The sequence below is a fragment of the Parasteatoda tepidariorum genome, chromosome 5, assembly GCF_982258835.1.
Source record: "Parasteatoda tepidariorum strain Cologne lab strain chromosome 5, Ptep-v5.0, whole genome shotgun sequence".
In the NCBI taxonomy this organism is placed as follows: Eukaryota; Metazoa; Arthropoda; class Arachnida; order Araneae; family Theridiidae; genus Parasteatoda; species Parasteatoda tepidariorum.
Window position 1 is genome coordinate 118,961,160 of NC_141759.1, and position 27,740 is coordinate 118,988,899.

Here is a 27,740-nt window from a genome sequence, read left to right on the forward strand (position 1 = left end):
TAAAGGCACGACTACTAAAGGGTTTAGAAGAATTTACAGTGCCATACCTTGATGATATAGCAATTTTCTCAGATACCTGGGATCTTCACTTAGAACATCTTAATTGTGTATTGCAGCGTATCAAAGAAGCAGAACTTACAATGAAACCTTCAAAATGCCGTCTTGCGCAAGATCATGTTCTTTATCTGGGACATATTGTCGGACAAGGCTATAGAAAACCCTCTGATATAAAAACACGAGCAGTTGCCGAATTTCCTGTACCTAAGACCAAAACTGAGATCAGAGCATTTTTGGGACTAGCGGGCTATTACAGTCGATATATACCAATGTTCTCTGTTCTGGTTGCACCATTAACAGACACTTTAAAAGGCAAAACAAAAAAGGGAGAAATTACCTGGACGATTGAATGCGAAAAAGCCTTTAAGAAACTAAAAGAAAAATTAACGAGCCAACCTATACTCTTCTCTCCCAACTATGAAAAGGAATTTATCTTGCAAACAGATGCTTCGGAAATTGGTATGGGTGTGGTATTAACAGAACTAGATAATGAAGGCCATGAACACCCCATAATATATCTGAGTAAAAAGTTTAATGAGTCCGAAAAAAAATATTGTACTACGGAAAAAGAATGCGCCAGTATAATTTTTGCCATCAAAAAATTACGACACTATTTAGTTGGGCAAAAGTTTACTATTCAGACTGATCATCACCCGCTAACTTGGCTTAAAACAAATGCTAGTTCAAATGCCAGACTTATGCGTTGGGCTTTAGCATTACAACAGTTTAATTTTAAAATTGTGCATAGAGCTGGTACTAAGAACAAGAATGCAGATTGTCTCAGTAGAGTATCTTTAAGTTCTTGATTTGAATTAGACAAAAGTTAATTGATGGGGAGGAATATGTAAATAATGTTTGTTTTTCTTATTGATATTGATACAGATTAGTCTTATTTCCTTATTCATATGTATGATTTATTTATTTTAAAAAAACTAACTCGTAAAGAAAGTAGTTGCTATTAAAGTTTGAATTAAAGCTCTACTTAAAGTGAAAATATAAAATAAAAATGTATTGAAGTTTTTGAAATTGAACCAGTTAAGTTTAATTTAAGAAAGTGTTTAAAAATGATTATATTGAAAATGAAACATAGGTGTTAAGCGAATTTGTTTGTAGAGAAAAGTGCTAGTGTTCTTAAATATGTTATTTTTTATGCATATAAATATTAACAAGATTGAGTAGAATCTAATTATGTGAAGCTTAAAAATGTTAAGTATATTGTTTGGATTAAAAAAAAAATAGTCATACCAAGATAAAAAAAAAATAAGCACTTTGAAAAAAAAATCTGGTTAGCTTCAGTTTTGAGATATTGTTGTATATATGTAAATAGTTATGTTAATTTGTATTTATTTTGTGTGAAGTTAAATTATAATATTTATTTACATTCTAATTTTATTTCGAATATTTTACTTTGATATCAAAATTGAGTTACAAGTGAATTGTCCATTAATGTTTACTGCAAGAGTCTAAAAATAATTTAGAAATTTTAAGTTTTTAAGTTAATTATTGTACATCACTTCTAATGCAAAAAATGTATCTTGCATTTAATTTGACAATTAGAAAATTTAAATTTAAAAGTGAAATGTTTTGATTATAACATAATGCATTGGTTTCAACCTAAAGTTTTAGAGGACACAAAAAAGTCCATAATAAACTTTTCCCTTGTTTTCTATGGAAAAGTTCTTCCAAGGGGAGAGGAGTTGTAAAGTCTAAAAATATTAAAAAGATAATTGGTTGGCAAAAGCATAAATTAAATAAATAAACACATAAAGAGATAAATTTAAAAAAATAAAAAACAGGCGATAAAATTAGAACACAAAAAGAAAGTTGTTGATTATTTTTAAGATTAGTTTTATTGTGGAATTTGAGTTTCCGTATATCCCGTTACGGGGTTTTCTAGTTGTTTATGATCTTGTCACTATCCCGTTACGGGTACTGTATATTTGTTACTGTTTGTGTTGTTTGTTAATAAAAGTTTTTTATAATAAAAAAACTGAACAGTTCTTGATATAGCTTATGATACGTTACACCCATACTAGGATACTTTGGATACTTTCCCATACTTTGGATAAGGGTTAATTATACAAAACACTGCCTGCAAATATTTTGACTTGTTAGTTAGGAAATATTTTTAGTGTAGGATCATAACTAAAGGTCGACATGTTTTAGCTACAACAGGACAATGGCAAGGTAGTAAATGAAAAAAATTTCCCAGAAGGGAACAAACTCAAAAGGTAACATTTGTAGATATCTTAAGCCAAGCCACAATTTATAACTATATTTTTTGCTTTATTTTAAGCCATTCAAAAGCAAAATGTCCCCGTATGAGAAGTATACGACATAACTAATACATTTTCAGCGCTCAACTTCATTGTGTATTTGATACCTGAGGGTTGTTTATGTAGATCACTGTTTATAAATTTGTTTTGTAAATGAATTCCATGATACTAGTGCTAAAACACGATAATATATTATTTAGTCTTGTCCTGAGTTACTTATATTACTTACGAATACGTGATTTATGTAATGAACTGTAAGGGTTTATTACTTATTGAAGAATAAAGCTTTATTATCTATTTAATCTTTAGGGTTCATTATTACAGTTTATTTGATATGACACATAAAACCATGGTTAAAACTGTCAATTGTCAAAAACTTGCCAAACCGGGTTTTTTTCTATAGTGTGAATTTGCTGACTTGTGAGATAAATTTTATTTCAGTTATATCTAATCACAATTTGTTCAAAAAATTAAGATTGGGAGAAAAAAAACACCAAAATAGTTCCCAAGAAATACGAAATACTTTTTTTATTTATTAAAGCAAGGGTTTGTCAGAAATCTCAGGCAAAAAATAAGCCTTCATTCAGAAATAATAAGTAGTATTGGTTATGATAAATGGAAGAAAAATACGTAAAAATGACATACTAATGGTATGTACAAAAGTCGAGGAAAAGTATGTACTACAAATGTATTTCCTCAATTGTCTAAAAAAATACTTTAAACATTTTGAGGTATTTTTCAGTATTTTTTCTTTTATTTATTTAATTTTAATTATTTTTGAATTTTTTAGAAAACTAGAATTTTCTGAAGGTGTTTTAGCTGAAACCACTAGCAAAAATCTTGAACTGAAAGGTTATGTTTTTGATACATTACCTGAAGATCTCCGAGCTCCCCGTCTTGTTCGAGTTGGTCTTGTACAACATGCGATTGTAGAACCTACTACTGCACCAATATCAAGATAAAGAGAAGCCATTCATAATCGTATTCGGGAGATTGGTGAAATAGCAGCACAGTGTGGAGTTAATATTATATGCTTCCAAGAAGCATGGAGTAAGAGAATGCTTTTTTCATATTTCTAGAATAGTTTACTATTAGTTTATTAGTTAGAAAGAATAGTTTTTTTATTATTGGGAACATTAACCTCAGAGCATTTTAATATAGAGTGGGAGAATTAAGGTTTTTTTTTCAGGAATAATGAAGTGGTTTATTTTATGTGTTACTTAATAGAAAAGCAATTTAATAGAAAAGATGGATTCATTTCAGATTGATCTGGTAACTTGTACAAATTTTTAATGAGAACATGTTTTTCAACTTTTTTATGTCAATAAATACTCAATCTCCTTTCATTCTAATAACTTTGGGATATTCATTTGAACTTTTATTGTCTGTTATTGATTTTTCCTATATTTACCTTATATGCTTAAAAAACATATTGTAACACATTTTATATATTTCCCGATTTAATTAGTTTGTTGAAAAAAAGTCGAAAGAAAGTTTTTTATGTAAAAGACTAGTTTAAAGAAGTAGGGAATTTCAATTAATTTTTAGAGAAAAAAAATCCCTTTTGTTCATCTAGGGGAATTCATTCTAAAAGCCCATAGTTGATACAGAAGAACGATATAGTTTGATACCACACTAGGCATTGCATATTTGCTAGTTTTTAAAATTTTTTAAATTTTTTTTTAAATCATTCTTTGGAGATCCATAAATTTATATAAAAAAAATAAAGAAATAAATATTATACATTTTTTTCTTCTGTGTCCAGTTGGGACATATGTGATGCCACTATAGGCATTTCATATTTCCTAGGTTTTAAAATTTCGTATATTTTTTTTAATCATTCTTAATCGAATTTTAATTAAATTAAACCAATTATTTAATTTTTATACATTTTATAAAAAGCTAATAAAAAATAATCTTATTCTTTTCTTATCAATCAATGTAACAGCTAACATTTATTTCAATACTAATGTAAGACTCATAATTTACTGTTGCAACTAAATCAAAAACAAAAATCTATTTTTAACTCTTTATTCTTTATTTCTTACCACAAAAATGTTTCAGTTACATGGTTATACTAATTCTAACAGTCTTTTTGGCGATTCGCTTTTGCCAAATTATTTTCAAATTTAATATTGATTATGAGGGGGTAGGCTTTATTTTTGGCTATGTTATCTTTTGATAAATCACCAACCATGGATCTCTTCAAGTGATCCTAACTGTTCACTGGGAACAATTCATTCACTTTTAATTTTGAATTATTAGTAGTTGAACCAGAGGCTTCGGCCTCCTGGTCCCAACCGTTAAATGGATATCTTTACAAAGTATTCTTGACGTGAAGAGAATAATTTTCTTGATCCCTTTGAGGGACTTCTTTTCTTTATTTTTATAATTTTAGAATGTGGCTATGTTCAATTTAAGTTTTACATTTTAAATCAATTTTTTCTAAATGATTTTATTAATTTTTCTGGGAAAAATATCCTTACATCGTATCCAAATTGAAATGTATCTGAAACGGCCATAATACTATAATTTTACAGGGAAACTACCTCCCACTAACCCCTATGGACTAAGAATTTGAACTAAAATGCTACTACATAGTTATTAATGTTTTGGGATTATATTTCTGGTGTCATAAAATCCTTTTTGATGATACAAGTGTCATAAGCATGTTTGGTTTGAATTGTCAAAAATTTGTTTAATGATCTAAGAAAAGAAGGCAAAGGTTAGTCACTGGGGAAAAAAGATTATGTCTAAAAACAGTATGAAACTGTCAAGCATGAAAACATACCAAACCTATGCTTAATCTAGCATACATATTTTTTTTTACAAAAATCAAAATTAATAAACATTAAAAAATTTTATTGTTGAAAATATTAATATTTTGTGGATGTAGTAATTATCTGAATATTAATTATCTGAGTAGTAAACTAAGTGTGATACAATGTTTAATATTTTATAGCAATGCCCTTTTCCTTTTGCACGAGAGAAAGATATCCGTGGTGTGAATTTGCTGAAAATGCAGAAAGTGGTCCTACGACACTATTATGTGCAGAGGTAATTTATAAAGGTTTTATTTCTATGAAAGAAATTAGTATTATATATTTTAAATGTTTAATACACATATTTGATTTTTAAGCAGTTTATCTTGTTTATTTATCTCTATTGAAAATAAGTTATTTTTCCTCTTCTTGTATATATAATTGATATAAAAAAATAAACATATAAGTAGTAAAAGTATTTTTTTTTTCATAATGACACTTTTGAAAATTCTTCCACTAATCAACCATCAATTATTAGGTGAATATCGAAGGATTTATGAAATTTCCATAAAGGTATACTGATAGGATGCTAATTAGAAAAAAATATATGAATAATTTATGAAACAAACACAGTGACATATGAATAGTGTACTATCGCACTCTGTCCAAAGAATAATTTCCCCAGACTCCTACAAAGGAATGTCTTTTCCTCACAGCCAATTCGTGCTGACTCTCACATATCTTTATTCACTGCATCTACACTAGATCACTGCTCCAGCACAGCATGGAGGCATGACAAATAGTTTAATATAACACGACAAAATGACTAATGTGGTTTCACAATATACTTGTCACAGTTAACATATTTAACATCCCAAAATAAAAAACTATTTCAATACATTAATTGTGTTTCTTTATATTTTGTAGTTAGCTGCAAAACACAATATGGTTATTGTATCTAATATTCTTGAAAGAGATAAAACTTATGGAGATACTATATGGAATACTGCTGTTGTCATTTCAAGCTCTGGACCATATTTAGGAAAATCTCACAAGTATCATATACCACGTGTTGGTGATTTTAATGAAGTAAGTGTTCAATTACTAAAAAAACATATTTTTCTTAATTATGTTTTAAAGAAAAATTGTAGATAGTTTGAGATTATCAGTTAAAAACACTTATAAAAAAAGTTGTCTGTTGTTGTTTTATTATCACTGTGTTACAACAACAACAAAAAATGCTTCAATTTATGCATAGTTTCATGTTTAGCAAATATTTCTTATGAGCAGAGATTCGGTCATGTCCTACATGCTCCAATCAACTAGACTATTTCAGTCGCCTTCTGAAATCTCACAGGAATTGACTGTATAAATTACATTCTTAAACTTGACAATTCAACTTGTTTCTTAATATAATTCTGGTTAGAAATATGTTATTTAAACATATTTTAAGGAATTTTTTTTTAAAAAACTTAAATTTAAAAGATATTTTTTTCAATATGAAATTTAGTCAAAAACTATTAAATGTACTATTATAAATTTATTCTGTGATTTGAAACAGTGTCTGGCATTTTATTAAATTCATACCTGAAGCATTTGATTCCTATAAGCGGATGACCACTAATAGTATAACTAATTTGTATAAGAACAGAATAATATTATTTTTGCTCTACAGTATGAGCATAACTGTAAAATAGGATTCAGTTATTCATATTTGTGCAAATTTATAAAGCTTAACTTTCTTCTGGAAATTTCAAATAAGTCAGTAACTAAAATTTAATGTTAAAAGAGTTGAAGCTAATTCTAGTAAAAGTCAAAGAAAACCTTTTCTATTTATCTGTCAGAATAGGCATAAAACTGAAAGCTAGTCCCTATTTCGATTAGAAGAAAATTCCTCATATCCTGACATCAAACCCTTCTGCATTCTGACAAACCCAGAACCTCATGTCTAGAGAGGTTAAAAATAATTTGACGTATAAGGGCAAGAGGAAAAGAACCTAGCGTTGTAATAAAACACCTGATAATGGACAATTTCTTAGAAAGCAGATGAAAGGGATTGTAGTGCACCTTTCGACTTGACAGCTTTATCTCACTTTTCAGATTAACAGTTCTATCTCACTCTTTGTTTTGATGGTCCTGCAGTGGACTAATCGTTAAGACACGGTTCCCAGTAGAACACCAAAGTCAAGCATCAATGGCTGCGGTCAGTAAGCGGGTGGGTGACAACTTTGATCAGCCTGCTTAGGGACCGAGGGTGAAGGTATTGGTCCTCCTTAAACTGTTCTTCCATAAAGTGCTTGACTTTGGGCAGTTCGATGGGCTACCAAAGCAGGGGAGCTATCCCCTCTGCAGAGGATCAAAATTGCAATGGCATGTCTTCAGATCATTCTCAGGGATGTTCCCTGACCTTTGCCAATAGCCCATTGTGCAGCTCTTGTGTGACGTAAATAAAGTACCTGCCTTTGTTTTGATTTAGATTTCTTGCTGTCATGAGTCTGTTAACAAAAAAAATTTGAATAATGCCGTAATTGATTTTGTATTTAAATATTTGATGATAAACAAATGGTTCCACTAACAAGTTTATAAACTGACAAGGACTTTAATTTGCTAACTTAAAATTTAATCTTTCAAAAATCACAATGGCCAATTTTCAATTTTCAAAAGCTCTAAAAAATCATTGAATATTATCTTCTTGAATTGTGAAATATTGAATTAATAAAAACTGAAAAATTAAAATAAAATAATTAAAATAAAATTATTTATGATTATTATTCAATGCCAAATTATTATTTATTAAAATGCCAGTTTCAGGTTTTGAAAATTCATTCTACTTAAAGAAAATTGACAACACTTGCATGAAATTAATTAATATTAATGAAACTAACTGAAATGACGTTAATTATATTTTGAAATGTTTTACATTTTTAGTATAATCCAGGTTAATTTTATATGCAATTTAATACCTACTTAAAATCAGTTAAAATTATTTTGTGCATACATTCCTCCTCTTAATGGTTACTGTAAACATTACCTATATCATATGTTATAGATTGTATATTATTGTTTGAGCTAATTTTTGAGACTTAAGCTTTCATTTTTTATGTCAAGAACTAATTTTTGATAATAAAATTTATGATAGTAAAATTCATGACAATTCAACATCTGCTCATATTATTACAAAAATGTAATATTTAAGGCTTTTGACACTTTTAGACATAACTTTTTGAATTAGAATTTTGACCATGATAGTTTAAATCATGTTTAAGACATTAAAAACAATAATACGAATGAAATAAAATTAATTACCAACTCTATTATTTGTAATTACCTGCTAAGTGTATTTTTTAATTGCAGCAATTTTATGTTATATTTTCAATATATATGAGTATTTTGTTTTAGTCTACTTATTACATGGAAAGTGACTTACGGCATCCTGTATTTCAAACTCGTTTTGGTGAGTATGTATAGTTTTCTTTTAAAATATATGATAATGAGTTCGCCAGTTTTTCTCTAAAGGAGAAAAGCTGGCGAACAAGTGTCAAAAGTAGAGAGAAGTGGATTCGAATTCAAAGGAAGGCACTGGCCCACCCTGGGCTGTCTAGCCAGATATGATGATGAGTTTTTAATGTACACTTTTGTTTATTCCTCTATTCAACTAAATTTATCCAACCTCAGTCTAAAACGTGTCAACTGTGCTGTAAGCATAGGTTTGATCCACAAAACACTTGATGACTCGATTACACTGCTTAGAATATAGATTTGTCTCCCTAGTCTGGTTTTACAATCCAGCATTACATTACATTAGTTGCAACCTCTCTTTTACTTTTAAACAATTTTTTTTAAATCTTGTTTTTTTTGTCGTTTCTTATAGTTTTTGGAAAAGATTATTATTGCACACTTTTTTTTTATTTTCTTAATTTTATTTAACTCTCTATATATATGTGTGTAGTTAAGGGTTTATAATAATTTAAAGCTAATCTTAAATATGATAGTATGTTAATTTTTATATCTATTTAATACTCTAAAATTGAATAGCAAATTTTTTTAGAACCTTTTTACATTTTTATTAGTAATATTTCGCATTACTCATTTAATGTATTTTAATTGGAATTGAAATGGGCAATCTTTATACAAAAATAGCGCTTATAGTAGTAAATATCTGTGGTTAAAAAATGCCTGTCTTTGCTCGTATTTAAAAAAAATTAAATTACGAGAAAAAAGCAATTTTTTTGCTTTCACAATACCTAGATCTATTTTTATGTTACAGTGTGTTATAAACCTACATTATTGTAGAAATCAATGTTTCAGTTTGTAAAACTTGCTATTTATGAAAACAATAAATCGGAATTCTTAAACAGTTGTAAAATATTTCAAGTCTAATTTATAATGAATACATCCCAAGCCTGACGTACTGACACAATATTTGTAAAATGAAATGCTTAATTTTTATTTTAAATTTTTTTATGATTGTTTTTTTATTTAAGCTAAGAAAAGAATTTTTAAAAAAAATTGAAGAGTTATTTCAAATTAAGAAAAATGCTTGTTGCTAAAGAAATAACAGTTATTTCTTAAATTGTACTGCATAAAATTAAAGTATTTAACAAGAAAAGCTTACACAGTCTGCTTAATTGTAATAGACTTTTTTTTTCTATTTCATCAGCATCAAAGTTTTTAATTCTGTTTTAGCTTTTTGTTTGTTTTTAATGTTAATTTAAAAAGTATTTAGCAGAATTTTTTTTGTCTTTTAGTGATGGCAATTTTTTACACTATTTTACTTTATGAAAATTTAAACTTGTGTTTCTAACTTAATAAATTTTTAAATTTTTTAAATAAATAATTGTATACTGTATTATTTGACAGCATGAATTTTTAAGATTGAAAAATTTTTATGATTGCTGAATTTTTTAAATTGAAAATTCAAATAGCTTAGCTCTGGTATTTCATAAATGCATAGAGTATAAAGAGGGAATCTTGTGTAAAAATGTATCTTTGAATTTAATTAAATCCCTAGAAAAAGTATGTTTGATATTTATACTTAATAAATTTTATTTCATATTTTCTCTCAGAAAAAGAAATTGTGAAAAAAATGCACTATTTTTGATTTACTGAGTTTTAAACTTCAAATTATAAATAAAAAAAAAATGAACAATTCAAACTTGTATTGAAATTTTTTCATGGATATCATTAGGAAATTCTGGAGAAATCGATGCAAGTTTAAACTATAAAATAATATCAATATCACTGAGGTATAAAATTTTTTTGTTGCATTTATACAAATACTTGATCTTGCCTAATTTGGGTGTGGGAATTTCTAATCGGAAATAAGTTTGGCTTTTGAAGCTAAATATTTTTTTAAAATCACATTTTTAGTTAATTTTTTTGTTAAAATGTACAATTTTTAAGGCATTGTACATAATAAGGAGTCATGTAAATGTGAGAATGATTTTCTGTGGCAGTTAAGATACATAATCAGGATTAAAATTGCATAGGCACTTCCCTATTATAACCTGTTCAAAAGTATACAAAGAAACAGTTCATAAAAGAGTAGCACTCCAAGCGGAATATGATTTTCCTATGCAATGTTTATCCAGATGATGTGTTCTATCTCCCTTAGAAGTTTGTCACAACATATATGTGACCCCTTGTTTATTTTTACATTTGAATTGTACATTTTGCTAAAAATGTCCATTTAAAAAAGAATTGCTTGTAGAGAGAATCCGATTGCTGATTTGAAACTGGCGTTCTGAAAAATCTCATACAACAAAAAAAATTTTTTCCTTATTGTAATAAGCTTATATTAAAATGAATCCGTTGTATTGCGTCTATAAAGAAGATGGACTTCCTAAATTATCCTACAACTTATGAAACAAATTATAAAATTGACTTCATTTTCAGGAAAAATTGCAATCAACATCTGTTATGGAAGGCATCATCCGCAAAAGTGGATGGTTTATGGACTTAATGGTGCTGAAATTGTTTTTAATCCATCAGCTACTATTGGAGACTTAAGGTAAGCTAAACACATATTTTTTTTAGTTTGCTGTCAAAAGTAAAAGAAGTGTATTGATAAAACTTAATGTTTTAAGTATATGCATGTCTTAAACATTCTAAGTGAATTTTTTAATAAAATATTTTTCTAAATCAGTATTCTCAAAATATATTACAGGTTTTAATTACTATTGGTGGTTATAGTTACTGATAATGTCTTTCATGATAACTGTTATGTATTAAGTAATACAGTCAATTGTTGATAATAATACATAATTAATAATATATAATGTGACCAGAGATTTAATAATTGTTGTATTCATGAGTGTATTTTATTCGGTATCATTGCTAGGCACTTTCATTAAACTGCAATTTTATGGAGCTTTAATTTTTGATAAACTCCCTGAAAAGAGAAAGTTTTTGTTCTAAACATTGGAAAGCAGCACCACTGCTGCAGAGATATTCGTTCCCTTTGACCAGAGATAAATTATCCCAGCTGTCTGCGGCTAATTAGTGGAAACCATTAACAGCGCAGTCGCAAAAGTTGAGGTGACATTTCATTATCATTCGAAGAGCTTTTTTGGCTGCTAGAACATAACCATCTAGATGGTTATGGCTAGAACCAGGAGAAAACAAACAAGCTCATGTTGCGGGGCGGCATATGGATTTCTCCTGGTTGACTATAACGTATTTTTTTAACTATAAATATTTCTTTTTTTCCCTTAAATTTAATATTAATTAAGTGCCTTTTCGTTTATATCATGTTTAAATTATATATGTATTAAATATTCTCGAAATGTTATGTGCACCAACCTTATCACTAGATTATCAAAATTATGCTATCTTGATTTTTACATAACTAATAAACTTAGTAACTCTAATAATGTTGACTATCATTTCAGCCTGAATGAACATCTTTCTAACAAGGTCTTTATAAAGCAAATATTTTTGTTTTGTTTTGGATTTAACATCCTAGTTTTTACTTGGTAGCTTAAATTAATCTTTACTTGTCTTTTTGCTTATGTTGTATCTTAAGTTTTTATCTATACAATCACAATACTAATCATAATAAATAGATACAACATAACTAGTTAATATTTTACTTCTTAAAAAATTACTTTCGAAATTTCGTTAATATTCTCTCTTGTTGATTAATCTTATAACAATAGTATAATAATTTTTAAGGTTTTATTTATTTAATTGCATGTTGTAAATGAGTAAATTTTCAACATTTCTAACTCTAAAATAAATTTAAGTACTGATATTAATGAATTAAGTATTTTTTGTAGTGAGGTAAGCTAATTTTATGCATTCACATTTCATAGTTTTGTGTATAACTATTTATGAAGCCATGATTTGTGAATTGGCAGATTTGAAATAATGAAATTATATATAACTATATTTAAATTGACGAGTTTCACTAAGCAGGCTTGCTGGTAGTGACCAGTGGCATTAGAAACAACAACAACAATATAAATTTTAATTTATACTTTTAGAAAAATGTTATCAGAAATACATATTGTGAAATTGTATGTAAAAAAAAAGAAAGAAAAGAAAGAGTTTAATTTTTTATATATTCCATTCCACTAACATACCTGCCAACTTTTGATCCCTTCCATTATGATTTTTCCCAGTGGTAGTAAAAAGGAATTAAAATTTCAATTGTTAGTACAAAAATAAGTTGTACTTCAAGAAGCTTCAGCTGACAACCATGATAATAACACATATTAACATATATGCTTAATTTCTTTAAGAATACTGGTTATGAAAATAATTTAAAATATAAATTTATAAATGAGAAAATAGTGTATATTTACTACCACTTTAAATATAAAAATAAAATTTTACGCCAAATGCGTAAAAGCTGGCAGGTATGCACTAACATATAACAAATTGCAAATTAAGATTGTTTCAAACTTGTTAAATCAAATAGAAATTATTTATTCCTATTTAAGTTTTTTTTTAAATTAATTTTTCCAAAATCTATATAACTTTTAATTTAAATTATAGTTAAACTGCAACTTTCAAATTAAGTTTTCGAATGTTTTTTTTTCTTCATTTTTACATCAAATATTAGAAATCAATTACATCAGAATACATTGATCTTTCTTTTCTTTTCTTGAATTGTTTTTTTTTCGCATAAAATTTTTAACAACTTTTTTAAAACAAAACATAATAAGACAAACAATTTTGATGTAATAAGCTAAAAATGTTTTTTTTTCCCACTTAATTCAAAGCAGTTTGCTTAAAGAGTTTTAACCCAATTTTCCCACCAATTAGTCTGTTTATTTTCATCTGTAAGAAATTGGTTTCTCACTATGTTGCTCAATTCAGAGAAAGAAAAATTTCTTTTTCTCTTAAAGAAAAATTTCTTATCACTCAAATGCTAGTTAATGCTACTATTATAAAGCACCAAATTGCTTCTTCCTTATCAAGGTTGCTATTAAACTTCTCATTCATTCTGATGCAATTTTCTCCACTAATGTTTTTGTAAATCTGTTTCTTACTATATGTATACATTTATACTTATTTAATTCATCTTAAATAAGATTTTTTTAAGGCTTATTCTAAATAAAATTAAATGTATCATTCTTTTAACAAGAATACATTAAGTGGCAATATGGCTAAAGTAATTGTGATCCAAGGCATATTTATATTATTATTTTTTCTCTTATCCACAGTTTGTTAACATGTTTAAATATAATGAAACTTTTTTTTTCCAATTATTTCTTTTGTTAAAATCATGAATGATTTTGAACAAAAAGTATGCATAATATCTTTAATTGATGTAATATATTAATAGTGAACCCATGTGGCCCATAGAGACATGATGTGCTGCTATTGCCAATGGCTATTTTACTTGTGCAATCAATCGGGTTGGAACTGTAAGTAATTAGTTTTAATGTTCATATTTAATTTAATTTGTATTTTTTTCTGTGATATTTATTATTCTACTACCTTAATGTCAGTTGTTTATTTACATTGTAATATCGTTATAATGGTTTTAGTTAAAATAGGTTTTTATGTAGATGTTTTATTTAATTAATATGTATCACTTTCAAATTTGATTTATATTTTTGAATTATTTATTTTTCTGCTTTTTTATTAGTTATTGTTTATCTACATTGCTATATTATAAAAATGGTTTCCATAGTTTAAATTCATTTATATATACGTTAACTTTTAAATTAATTATTTTTTTTTGACATTTCTTGGTAAATTATATGAGCTCCAATGTATAAATAAATGCTCCCAGCATTAAATAAAATTGTATTCAAATATAAGGAGTCTTGAATACACCACTGGGAATTTTTTTTGTACTTAAAATTCTCATTTTTCTTTAATAGAATCTAACAAAGATAGTAACTAAAAATGAAAATTATGCCCTGTGCGATGATAACTGAAAATTGTAAAAATTTTTTGCTTGTATTGTGTTTCTACTAGAAATTTATTGCATCAAAATCGTCATTATTTATATTCGTTACTGTAAATTTATTCAAAATCGTTAATAGGCAATAAGTATAAAAGTATAACCTCTTCGATTCTTTTGGAAAATTTTCTTGGTTGTACACATTTTTATTTATTTATTACAATCGTATTGTGTTAATATGCTGGAATAGCCTGGTATTCTCTTGTGTAAAATCAATTTTAATGTTATTCGTGTTTTGATAGAGGCATATAAAATTGTGTTGATTTTGTAAATGGATTAGAGTTTTATTTTTTACCCCTCTCTTAAACCTTAAGTTCTCTAAAGTGCCAATTTAAGTTCAAATGTAAAAAGACTTTTCTTTGTTTCAGGAAACTTTTCCAAATGGGTGATGGAAAACCAGGTAAAATCTCATTTGATATAATAATATAATGAAGGTATTTGTTAAGTTCAAATTGTACAATGTTTTTAGTATTACTAGATTTTTTTTAAATGGAGTAAACGATAAATAAATGTTTCTGAAATTTTTCTCTTGTGTAGATTTTAGTAAGATGTGTTAGAACTATCTTTTATACTTTTTATTTTTTTTTTGAAAAAATAAACTTTCATCAATACTAAGTAAAAATACAGTGAAATTTCATCATTATAAAAAAAAATTTAAAGTTTTTTTTCCTCCTCATAATAATTATTAAAAATAAAAACCAAACTTCCCATGTTTTGTTGCAATTAAATAATTAAACATGCTGGTCGTCATCTTGAAAAAAGCTGTTGGATATGCATTTTAATTAGGTATACTTGATCAGTTACGATAGTTTTTATCATTTAAAAAAATTGTCACTGTAAGAAAAACTTTGTTTAGTGTTTAGTATTGTCAAATCTTTTTGAGTATTTTGCTTTATTTTTAATATTATTAGTGTGTTATTTCATAAAAAAATAGCGTCATTATATTTTATTTTTCAGCACACAAGGATTTTGGACATTTTTATGGTAAATATGATTTATCAGTCTTAATATTTTTGTGTATAAGCGATTCTTTAGATAATGTGACATTCGGCGAACCATAATTTATGGAATATTATTTTAATGTAATTAATCTGCACACTATCGACATACTTTTTACATATATTCAATGAAGTAAATAAATATGTTAATTGAGACATAGAAAAGTGTTACCTTAAAGTATTTTCTTTTTTATTATTTCTTAGGATAATTTCTTTCAAAATAAAATTTGGCAATGTTAAAATATTCAGCAATTAACCCTTCAGAATATAAGCATAAATATATCCTTTTTGATTTACATATTAAGATAGTACATATCACAAAATTTTACAATCTATGCAATACTGATACAATACTGAAAAAATTGCACATTATATTACCGTTCGAAATTTTTTTTTCTTAAAAGGATTTATTTTATTTAATTTATTTATAATTTGCATGATTATTTAATATATTAAGTATGCAAATATTTCATGAAATTTCAAATTCTTTCTTTAATTAAGAATGATCATAATTTAATTTTTTTCTCTTCTATGATTGGTTCATTGTATCTTTTAAGGGACAAAAGTGACCTAAAAGTGAAAATTAATTTAAACAACAACTAAAGTTAAGTCATTTTACCATTTTAGGACAATTAATTTTTAAGATACATTATTAACATAATATTGAAATACGGGAGGGTTTTTATTTGCATAAGTTGAATCAATTGTTTCAAAATTAACTATTTTCAAATATCTGGCTTGGACCTGTCATCTTAGTGCAACTATTTTGCATAAAACTAGACACTTCTTATTTGCAGCTTTGAAAGTGAGAAAATCTCTTGTCAGATCTACTAATAAAATTTTATTAATGTTTATACTTTTTTATTTTTAAATAAGTTCTGAGTAACAGAGAATAAGGATTAAATTATTTAGTAGACTCCAATACTTCATAAGTTCTATATTTTATTGCTCATTTAGTTCTTTTTTAATACGTAATTTAGAGTCCATTTATTTTCAGTGTGATAAAATTTAAATAATTTATTATTATGAATGTTTTTATCACTCTATTTTTGACAAGGTGTCGAAAAATGTTTATTAAGGGAGGTCATACGGAACATTCTGTGTGTAATTTTTAACGTTTCAAATTTTCTTGCTTTTGCTCACGATAACTCCCGCACCACCATCTAAATAAATAAATGAATTTTAATAATTAAATTTTTAAAAACTTCATTTTTCCAACATTCAATATCTGTGGTATAAGAAGTTTCATTTCTAAAGTGTTCTTAAAATATTTATATTTCCATTTAATGTTATAAATTAGAACATGAAAACCATTTTAAGAATTTGAAATATATTTTTGAGTTCAAGAAATACTTTCACTTGGTTACCATCACTTACAAAATTTAAAATTTACTCACCACCACCTATTACGGCCTCAACACTACCTAAAAATAAATATTTCAAGATAAATTAAATCGAATAACAACAGTAATTTATGTAAACCAGGGATACAATAAAATTGCGTAAAAAATTTTAAATATTTATCTAATTAGAAAAAATAGTCTTCTTTAATTAAAAATTTCATGTTCCAACATTCTATAGCTGGTACAAGAATTTTCAAAATTACTAAAATGTTCTCCAACATATTAGACATAGTATCAATTATATCATAAAAATCATTTTTAAAAATTTAGAATACATTTTGAAATAAGGAACTTTTTTTACATGGTTCAAAACATTTACAAGCATTAAATTTATTCACCGTCCCCTACCCCCTAAACATGCTTCCAAACCACCTGAAAATAAATTATTCAATCGTAAATTAAATCGAAATGACAACAGTATTTTAAATAAATCAGTGATACAACGGAATTGCATAGCGAATTTTGTGTATTTCAAGAATTTCGTATAATGAAAAGTGGAGTAAATATGGGACTCTTTTTTTTAATTGTTTTCTTTGATACATAGTTTAAATTTCAATATAGAGCTCTGAATTTACAAAGTATATTTGAAAAACTTTTTCCAATATAATAAGTAAAACATTATGGAAAATATTTAAATAGAAAATTCCACATTTCAAATGTTGGTAGAACTTGACATTACTAACTCTGATCGTAAATTTTAAGTAAAGAAATATACTTCAGATATATCTTAAGTAGCAATAGCCGTTACTGAAAAAAGATGGAACATTTAGAAGGGAATAATGTTACATATTCGAGTGGTCTGCAATATTTTTTCGAATAAAGTAGTACAAGACTAGGTACATGATGAGAAAAGAGTCGAAAGCTGTAGATTATGTTTTGTTACAGCATCTTGATTTTATTAATAATTTATTTTTAAAAACAATGTTTTTTTCTCAAAATAATTAGTAAGAGAAGCAATTAATCATGTCGAGCAAGTATTAAGAAAATCAAAATTGAACATAATTGCAATTGAGCAATTTAAAATTTTCTTTTGAAACTTTTACTACCGAGTACAGAGGTCAGTACAATCCTGGAATCCACTAGCTGCATTTTGTATTTTTAAGATGGATTTTAAAACTGAAAAAAGAGGATTTTTTTATCACTGATATTTTTTATGTGTTCAGCGTTTTACAAAAATTATTCTAAAGAATACATTAAATCATTCCTGTTTGTTGAAAAAACTAATTTGTTTTAGCATATGATTTCCCTGAAAAAGGCTGTAAGTGCTGAGGGGATTAACTAGAGTTGGTTTAATAAAGTAAGAATTTCATCATGACATGAAAAAAATTACGTGAACTCATGGACTAATACCAGGAATTATTTTAATTACGCGATTAATTTAGCTCTTTGTTTGAAAAATACGACTTTGAAAATGTCTTGTATTGTTAACAAAAATATTCTTATTTAGAACTAAAGTTTACTTTTTGTCTTTCAGATTGTATGCTCTCGAATCCATTCAGCAATGCAAGAAAGTTCCTTTGAATAATGAGCAGGGTAAGAGTTTTACATTTAATTACACTTTTTTAAATACTTATAACTGTGATTGCAAATTATCTTACAACAATGTGTCATTTTGACAATTCAAAACACACTTTTAAGAACTTGATGTGTTCAATTATGTCCAGATTATCTTACAACAATGTGACATTTACACAATTCAGAACTTTTAATACTTGATGTGTTGAATTTATGTCGATGGCTTTATAAACATGGGTGCCACTCTTCAATTCTGGGGATTCAGCTGTTGCTCGCTTTTTGTAATTATTCAGGTCGCTTATATTCAGCTGTTGCTCGCTTATTGTACTGCTCTTTTCACTTTTTCCAAACGTTTTGAAATGCTGACCAAAGTTAAGATTATTAACTCATTGGGATACTCTAAGAAATTTGTTGAACTTATAGATTAACATTTTAAATCATCCTTATTCAATGATAAAGAAAAATATTCCTTTTACAACGATAATCTTTATCATTAATTACTTATATTCATTATCTAATGATAATTTTAATAAGCTCATAAATTTATAGCCATTTAATGAAAAATGTTGAGCTCATATAATTAACAAGAATTATTTTAGGAAGTCATCAACTCAGTGTAATTCAATTAAAAATTCTGTTCTTGAATAATGCAGGAATTCCTTACTAATCACAGGTTTACAAGTTACGTGAATAATTACAAGTTTTGGATTAGTTTATAAAAAATTATAACTTATAAGAAATATTCAAATTTTTGACTCGAATAAAAATATTGCTATGTTAATATTCCTACTTAAGTAATACTTATTGCATACCTTCCTATTTGATAAATTGCATTTTAAATTCAGGTGTTATTTTTTGAATAACGCAAATACTAGACCGTTGAATTAATGTATGTGAAAAAAATACTTATAAAAAATCGAAGGTGCACCTGCCCTGTGACGTTCTGTGACGTATAGAAAAATAAGAATGCTTACAAAATTTTAAGTCAGTTATCGATTTTCTATCTCTGCTCAGTACTATTTACTGATTTAATCTTTAAACTATATCGTTTCATACGCGCTGAGACAAGAACAAAAATATTTTTTTTAATAGAAACTAGTTTTTCACAACAAGCTAGCTATATTAAGCAGTAACTGAAACATTTGGCTCAGTTTAGACAGTACATTATACATTTAATTAATAATAACAATCATTGTAAATGTAATTCGTTTGCCTCTTTAAAAAAAATTGAGGCTATTTTGCAATGACAATTGACCAATTCTTGAATTAGCTTCACAGCTCTTTCTGACAAATCATTCACTACTTTGACAGAAGGGAACATATGTCTCAGATTCTTGATAATTAGGGATCATTATTCCATTCGTTAATATCTTTTCTAACCAGTCAGGGCCAAATCCTATGCTGTGAAACAAAAACCAGGATAGTTAATCTTGTAGTAAATATTCTGTGAACACCTTTTCAGATACATTTCTATCATCTTTTCTAAGGACCAAAAGTTTCAGAAGAAGGGTTAAAATTTGGGGAACTACAAGTTGATACTCATATTAATTAATCAAAATATAAATATTAATATATTCATTTTACTATTACTAGAAAAAAACTCTTGATAACAACGGTTGGCAGCTGTGTTAAAGTATATAAGAAAAAAAATGCATGACTTGTTATAACGTTACGGTAAATGACCGAAATTTGTGATTTTTTGCCGACCCAATTTTTGCGTTTACGACTGCTAATGTTCAACAACGCAACCTTGAAATTTTGAACCCAATCCAGAAGACAAGGAATCAGGTAATGGGAGAAATTTGCCTCCTTGGTGGAATTTTTGATGGAGCTAACCCTTTTTCGCGTTACATGGAGTGGAAAACCACGAAAACCTGCTTCGGTTAGCCTGACGGCAAGATGACTCTAACCCATGATCCGTCTACCACTGAGGATATTTCACATCAGCACTGTGTTCTATGCAAACTGGATGCGGAATTCATATCGACCAGCTATCGCGGGGATTCGAACCCGCTGTTCATCTCATTGCAAGGCGAACGCTCTATCCCCTGAGCCATCCCGGCCCCGAAATTGGTGATTGTTGCCTTCCACCGGTGCATGTTGATAACACATAGTCACTTTGATAAATGTCCGAAATATACTCTAGGTCTAGTTATGTGCCATTGCCCGGTATACATTTGCCCTGTATGACATACATCAGTGTTTTTTGTAAGGTCAAGTGCCACTGCCTAGTATGCATTTGCCCGGTACTGTTTCTCCTAATCTATCCTCAGCAGGTATTAAAATCTCGAATAAATAAAATAATATCAATGAATAAATTAATATTAAATAGGGTATAACAAGTATTTCGGACATTCACCGATGAACGACATTCTGCTGATTTCGGTCATTCATGGTAACAATAATGTTGGCAACTTGCAATAGAAAACTTTTTTTTAACGGTCACAAGCGATAAAAAAAACGGTCCAATTTACACATTGATCAGAAGTTCTAAATTAATATATGAATTTGTTCAATTATGGTAAATGTCCGAAATCTATATTAGGCCTAGTGTAATGAGAAAAATTAGACTTTATAAATATGGGCATGTAAATAATTAAATGTATAATCTATATCAATAAAGGGTTATAAATGAATTTTTAATTCATGTGATAAAAAGTTTCATTTAAATTCCAATGATTCAATATCCAGATCATTTCCGAAAACACTGGAATTAAAATCGAGAAAAGCAGGTTTTTTTGGGTCAAAAGGGTAAACAATAGTATCAGTTATTTCGTTTTTGTTTTGTAACTCGTTTTTTTTTTACTCCTAAATAATAATGTGCTACTTCAAAGGCATTGGTTTCGTCTATGACATAATTATAAAACTATTATTGATATATTAAGAGCAATCATTATAAAACACCCTATATTGAATATTAATATTGTTTAAAGCAGAATCATTTTTGTACAATTTCCGTTACTAAGGTTATTATAGATGATGCGCTGATTCGAATATAACTAATATCAAAAACCTTGTTTATAAACTCACACAATCTTTTATCGCATACGATTTATTAAATGCCTCTGAAATTATAGTCCACTAGAGTTAATATGGCAGTGTTTGCAATATTTTGTTTTAATGTGTCTGTAAAAAAATAAGTGTATCAATATAAACTAATTTCACATAGTTTTTGTGTGATGCGCATAATTTTTTACATATTGCTTTTTTTCTGTTACCCATGCGCAAACAAATCCAACAACTTTCATTTATTTATTTGATTTTATAATTATTTTTAGAAAAACCCACTTTTTTATTCTAAAATAAAATAATTGAATTGATGATTGAATTGAAATAGTTGAATTTTCACAGACTATTATAGATTCATTAATAATTATTAAACTTAATCTTTCAGCTAAATTTGTTATTTACTAATCTCAAAATGTAAACTTAATTTATAAACTTAATTAATGTGGTTTGAGGCCAAATACAGACCTTGGGGGCTCAATGTACACCAACAGCCGATGGTTAATTGGAAAAAATCTACTTAATATTGTTACAAATTATTTTAATTGCTTTGCAACTTAATTTCACTGAATTTTAAAAAGGACGCAAAAACTATTATATTAAAATTCCAAAATGCAAAGATATTAATTTATGTTTTATTGAATATTTCATTTTTTAAAAGCATTCTCATTAAAAAAAAACTTTAAAAATATCTAGTTTACAAATAAAGTAATTTTTATAAAGTTAACAAAAAATTATTAAAAATTCAAAACCTACTACATTTAAATATATATTTTTGAAGGCACAGTGTGCCAAAATTTTAAATGCTTTAATAATCGAAAAAACTAGAATATATGTCGTTTCTAATTTTTATCTTTAATTTGCTTTTAATTGTCCGTTAATTATCTTTGCTTTTCTATTATCTTAAAATTCATATTTTTATAAAATTTATATCGAAGTTTCGTGTTCCATTGGTGTAACTACGGAATATTTAGATATTATCTATATACAGAGTGTATCCCGATTCCCTGTGAGGGTTTGGAATGCTTATAACAAAAAATATATTATCAACACGTTAACGAAGTTTGTTTTATCTGACAAGGAAACACCACATTTTTTTTAATCATAAATATGCAATTTGAAGCTTCAAGTTTCAAGTCAATTTCTTGTTGCGCTCTCTGCAACATGCAACGATCAATGGTCGCGAACGCGGCTGTGTTTATTCATTGATATGCTGCAACTGTAGTTAATACCACAATTGCAAGAAGTTATGCGTTCCTCATTTCTCACTGAGAGAGAACACCCTACTCAATATCAGACAGACGTTTATGATTTCCTAAATAATGAACATCCTAGTACTTGGATAGGACGGGTCAGATGACGACCCCCCCCCCCCGAATTTTTCCAGGGACATCCAGACTTAACACCCAGTAATTTTTATGGGTCTATATCAAATAGTAAGTGTTTGCTTTGTGATTAAACTGCGATATGATAAAGGATCACAACCGCATTCGCTATTATAGATATGTTACAGATTGTTGTTGTCTTCGTTTCCATGGATCTTCAGATAACATCAAAGGTCTAGTCTAGACTATAGCGGCCGCCAGCTTCGGCACCTCTTGACTGTAGAGAACAGCTCTTAGATTGTCCTCAATTGGTACCCATCCCAAATTTCAAAACATGCGTGGTGAGGGCGTGTCACTCGAAAATGTGTTTTGGTGCCAACATGACATCCGGGCAGTTTTCTCTCTTCTATAAGTGAACTCAACAATTCTTTCACAAAATCTTCCTCGTAGTTTTCGTTTTCTACCATGCATTTCTTAAGTTCGAATAATTTCAACGTTCGCAACGCCCATTTCGGTAGCAATAGTCAGCAAATCTTCTTTCCTGCCTCTCGCAAGGAAAGTCATCTTTTATTTAACAAAATAAACAGTTCGAAATTGAATATAATTATTCAAATAGATCCATAAAAAATCCTGTGCGACAGTGCGGTATCTGCGGTTACTGAGTATGGACTTATTGAATAGTCACCAAGATTAAACTTAATAACATTTATTAAAAATTAGGAAAACAAAACATAAACAAATGAGCTTAAGCCGGATAAGCTTGATCGTTGCCGGTTAGAATATTAATTACTCCCTTTAGGAAGGAGGGAACTACCAAAAGCAATGCGATGGCAGCTCTGAATTAACACAAATAGTAGGCAAAATGATAATGTTACAATCGTCTGATATTACAATCGTTAAGATGTTTTAACTGTAAGGTTAACAAAGGTTTATTCAGTTAACATAGTGCTAACGTTTTTTACAATAATATACCGTTTAAAGGTTAACAAAAGTTTATTCAATTTACATAGTTCTAACGCTTTCTTACAATAAATTAACGTTTAAAGGTATGTATTAAACTTGTGTTTTCTCGAGCATTAACGAGCAAACATTTGTTCTGGCTTTAACTTCTCTTGGTATATGGATTAACGAAAACTTTTGTTGAGCTAATGATTCCTTAGACTGAGTAATGTTTAGTGGACAAAACTCAAGCTTTCATTTCTAGGTCAAAAGTAAGCTAATACATGATTTGAACACAACTTTTTTTTCAGTTGGAGTACTAACGATGATTTTTTTGGACTAACGTATAATTACAATGACCTAACGTTTAAAAAAGTTCAAGCTTGTTATTTTCAAGTCATAAATTAGCTGAAACTATTTTGGCCGTAAAACTTCTTTTACCGGTGAACTATCGAAAAAAAAATTTACATTGCGGTCACAACGACGTGATTTCAAGCTTAAGATTCCAAAATTAGTGGGTTATCATTTGGAGAAAAAATTTAACTTTCATGGTTAAAAAGTACAGAAATTCTATAAATTGAATTTTAGCCCAACAGCGTTTAACTAGGTTTGAAATTGATCTAGAGTATTTTAGTGTTGAAAGGCGACGGTATACGGTCAGTGATGATGCTCCGTATATGGTCAAATCAGCAGCAGCAATGGAAATTTTTTATCCCAGAATGCTTCATATTACATGTTTGGCTCATGCTGTTCACAGACTGGCTGAGACTGTTCGAGAAGTATTCTCCTCTGTGAATGATTTAATTTCTAGTATCAAGAAAGTTTTTCTCAAGGCACCTGTGCGCATAAAATTGTATAAAGAAGTGTATCCTGATTTGCTCTTACCTCCACAGCCTGTGATAACTAGGTGGGGTACATGGATTGAAGCTGCACGTTTTTACGCTAACAATTTTGATGCAATAAAGTCAGTTGTAGATGCAATTGACAGTTCCTGTGCTTCTTCAGTTTATGTCACAAAAGAATTACTACAGGATATCTCTTTGCAGAAGGACTTGACCATAATTGACACTCACTTTTCTTTCTTAAGTGGAGCAACCCCTGGCTGAGGCCATATCCGAAATTGAAAAAAATTCAACAGTGCATCAATGCTCCTCCAAACTCAGTTGGGAAGAAAGTAAAGGAAAAATGGTGTTTCGTTCAAAACAAAAATTCGGGTTTTGCACCAGTGAAGAAGATAAATGATTTTCTTAATGGAAACGGAACTGAACTTCCAGAGAAAGTAAAACCAATGAATACGAAATTGTACAAATTTTGTCAAATAACATCGGTTGACGTGGAGAGGTCATTTTCTGCTTTCAAAATGATCTTTGATGACCGACGACATCAATTCACTCTTGAAAATTTGGAAAAACACTTAGTTGTGTATTGAAACCAAAATTATTCACTTTATAAAATCTTTCCGGAAAATGCGATGTATTTTCTTCTCTCATTTATCATACTTCAGTTTTAGCCTTTTCTTCAGAAATTTGTAGATTCAAGTAAGAAATATTTTGATTTTCTTCCTTTTAACAAAAAAATGTTTTAGCTGTGCTTGTTGGAAAAAGTAAGTAGTAGTATTTAAATAAGTTGAACTTTTAATTTCTATTTTAAATGCATATTTCTAGTTTTAAGAGCATATATTCAAGTTTTTTAGTGCATATTTGCATGCATATTTTGTCCGTTTTTTAGTGCTGTCTACTTATAACATACCCTCCAAGTTCTTTAGACGCTAAGTTGTAAACACCCTCATTACTTGACCCTTTGCTTACGGTAAACCACGTTGTACCATCGCATGTGGTCCACATATTGTACCAGCCGTAAGCAAAGGGTTAAAGAGGTCAACAGTTCTTGTTCACTTCTTTAAAACTCTCACTTTAGGCATATGTCTCTTTTGCTAAGGGCAATACAATGGTGAATTAAGTTTTAAGTTAATTTAAATAATGAGCTTTCTTTCAATTTTATTTTAAAGCAACTTCTATTTTTATCATATTCTATACTGAATCTTGAATATTTTTTATCCACTCTACAGAAAATTGGTAAAAGTGCTGTACCAGCTGGTTCTGAAGTACAGGAAAGAGATATTTCCACCATAAGACTAGGAATGCCTCTTGCATCAAATGTCTTACAGTCTTTAACATATTACCCAGCATTACCAGGTATACTCTCTAATTCTTAAAAATCTAGTTGTCCAAGTAGCAATTAATCATGCAAATATTTTTTAAACGTAATAAATTTTTTATTTTAAGTCAAATTGAAAAGATATCAGCTTCAAACTATTGCTTTGTTTTACAATAACTTTGATTCTTTGTTAACTTAAATGCAAAAATACTTCGCTGAAATCGATGCATAGTATATGTTTAAATTATAATAAATATATTAATGTACGTGAAAATTTCTATATTTCTTTTAATTTTTTTTGTTGTTAAACTTAATCTGTTTGTAATTCTTGCATAAGTAAAAATACATTAATAAATTTAATTTATTAGTTATAAATGCTTTAATATACAGCATGTTACAAAATTTGACTCACAAATTCATAGGGGTGATATTAGATATGAAAAGGATAAAAACGTAACACAGAACAAGGGATTACCAACCACGTTAAGAGGGAAATGGGATTTTACAGTCTACAACGACATAAAAACGATTCTCGAATGCACATGGAGATGACACCTATGCTTTTGAAGTCTGCCAAATCAATGACAAACCGTACTATTCTGTAGTGTGTCCACAAGTCTTGCTTAAACTAGTGATTGAATTTGACTTCATATGAAAAAGTCGCATGGACTGAGAAATAGGTCACGCTTGCCCCATTCACGATTTCAACCCTCTGAATATCGTTTGCTGCACCATGTTCTACAATCAGTTTTTATTCTATTAGTGTCTTTTATTATCCCTCTGAATTGGTTAGTTGAATTTTTAGTTACTCTGTATAAACTTTATAATATATATTCTTCTAACATTTTTGTTTATAGAAATAAAAATAGATATATTCAAGCATCTAAATTAATAAATTTATGTATTTTTTAATTTTTTTAAAATATTTATTTTTATAAATAAAAATGTATTTTACAGTGAGACTTCACACCTACAACAAGTATCCAAATACTGGACTGGCATCACAAGTATCCTACCACAATCACTGATGCACAAAGATTACATAGGTATGTTTGTATAATCACTGGATTAACTTAGAGTTCATGGGTCATAGCGTTTTTAAAAAGACCTTAAAAGTGCTTATTTTCGTTTTTAAAAAGCCCTTGCTTAATTTTCACTTTTCGAAAATGAGATGTTGTCGATTTTTGCTGTGTATTATGCAAAAGTGTGGTTTTCACGTTGTTCTATTCAGAGTTTTCACAATTAATTCAACCACCATCCATGCCGTTGACCCGTAACGTATAATAGCGCCAAGCATGTTACATGTTTGATGAAATACTTGGGACTGACTACTGAGTTGGGTTCGATGAGATTCTTGCACTCTCAAATGCAACTCTGCTGCATTTTGCAATTTCAGGCTTCATTTTACACCTACTGAAATCAAACCAAAAAATCTCTCTATCTTTTCATGGTGGCTAATATAATCAAGAAAAGAGTTCTTTGTCAGTAACTAGTTATTTTATCATGATCATATAAAGTCTTTGAAATTTATTTTGCATTTTGTTAATGTAATAGTGCTTAAACTTTTTTTGAATGCTTAAAAAGTACTTTAAAGGTGCGTATTTTTTGTTGAGATATTTCAATGAACTGGAATGCATTTCAATCTGTTAGTTTCATGAGTTTATTAAACAATCTACCTCTATTTCAATTCTAGAACCATTCAAAGTTCTCTTGGGAGAACACAGTCAGCTCCACTACCTCTTGGTCATCCAATGCTACAATCACAAGCCATACTTTTATCACCTCAACAAAATGAACAATATGCTCGCGAAAAGAGACTCTGTGAGCAGCAGCAACATAATCTACTCAAACAAGTAAGAGGTCTTCTGATTGATTTAATTTGCA

The 27,740-nt window shown here is 28.3% G+C and overlaps 1 protein-coding gene across 1 annotated transcript; it reads left to right on the plus strand.

The window, feature by feature from the left end:
* The first annotated feature begins 3,127 nt into the window (after nt 1-3,127).
* LOC147810099 (beta-ureidopropionase-like) lies at nt 3,128-27,610 on the plus strand. Its single transcript, XM_087164976.1, has 12 exons — nt 3,128-3,383; nt 5,296-5,390; nt 6,023-6,184; nt 8,495-8,549; nt 10,991-11,105; nt 13,887-13,968; nt 14,882-14,913; nt 15,471-15,497; nt 18,389-18,447; nt 25,768-25,894; nt 26,814-26,902; nt 27,550-27,610. Exons 2-6 carry the CDS (start codon nt 5,298-5,300, stop codon nt 13,912-13,914), a joined length of 453 nt encoding a protein of 150 aa, XP_087021102.1. The 5' UTR covers nt 3,128-3,383; nt 5,296-5,297; the 3' UTR covers nt 13,915-13,968; nt 14,882-14,913; nt 15,471-15,497; nt 18,389-18,447; nt 25,768-25,894; nt 26,814-26,902; nt 27,550-27,610.
* Nucleotides 27,611-27,740: the final 130 nt, after the last annotated feature.

Excerpts from the sequence above, each read along its gene's own strand:
- LOC147810099 (XM_087164976.1), top strand. The coding sequence starts at position 5,298 with ATGCCCTTTTCCTTTTGCACGAGAGAAAGATATCCGTGGTGTGAATTT. Across the intron at positions 5,391-6,022 it reads CGACACTATTATGTGCAGAG|TTAGCTGCAAAACACAATAT; the intron begins GTAATTTATAAA and ends TATATTTTGTAG. Across the intron at positions 11,106-13,886 it reads GCTACTATTGGAGACTTAAG|TGAACCCATGTGGCCCATAG; the intron begins GTAAGCTAAACA and ends ATATATTAATAG.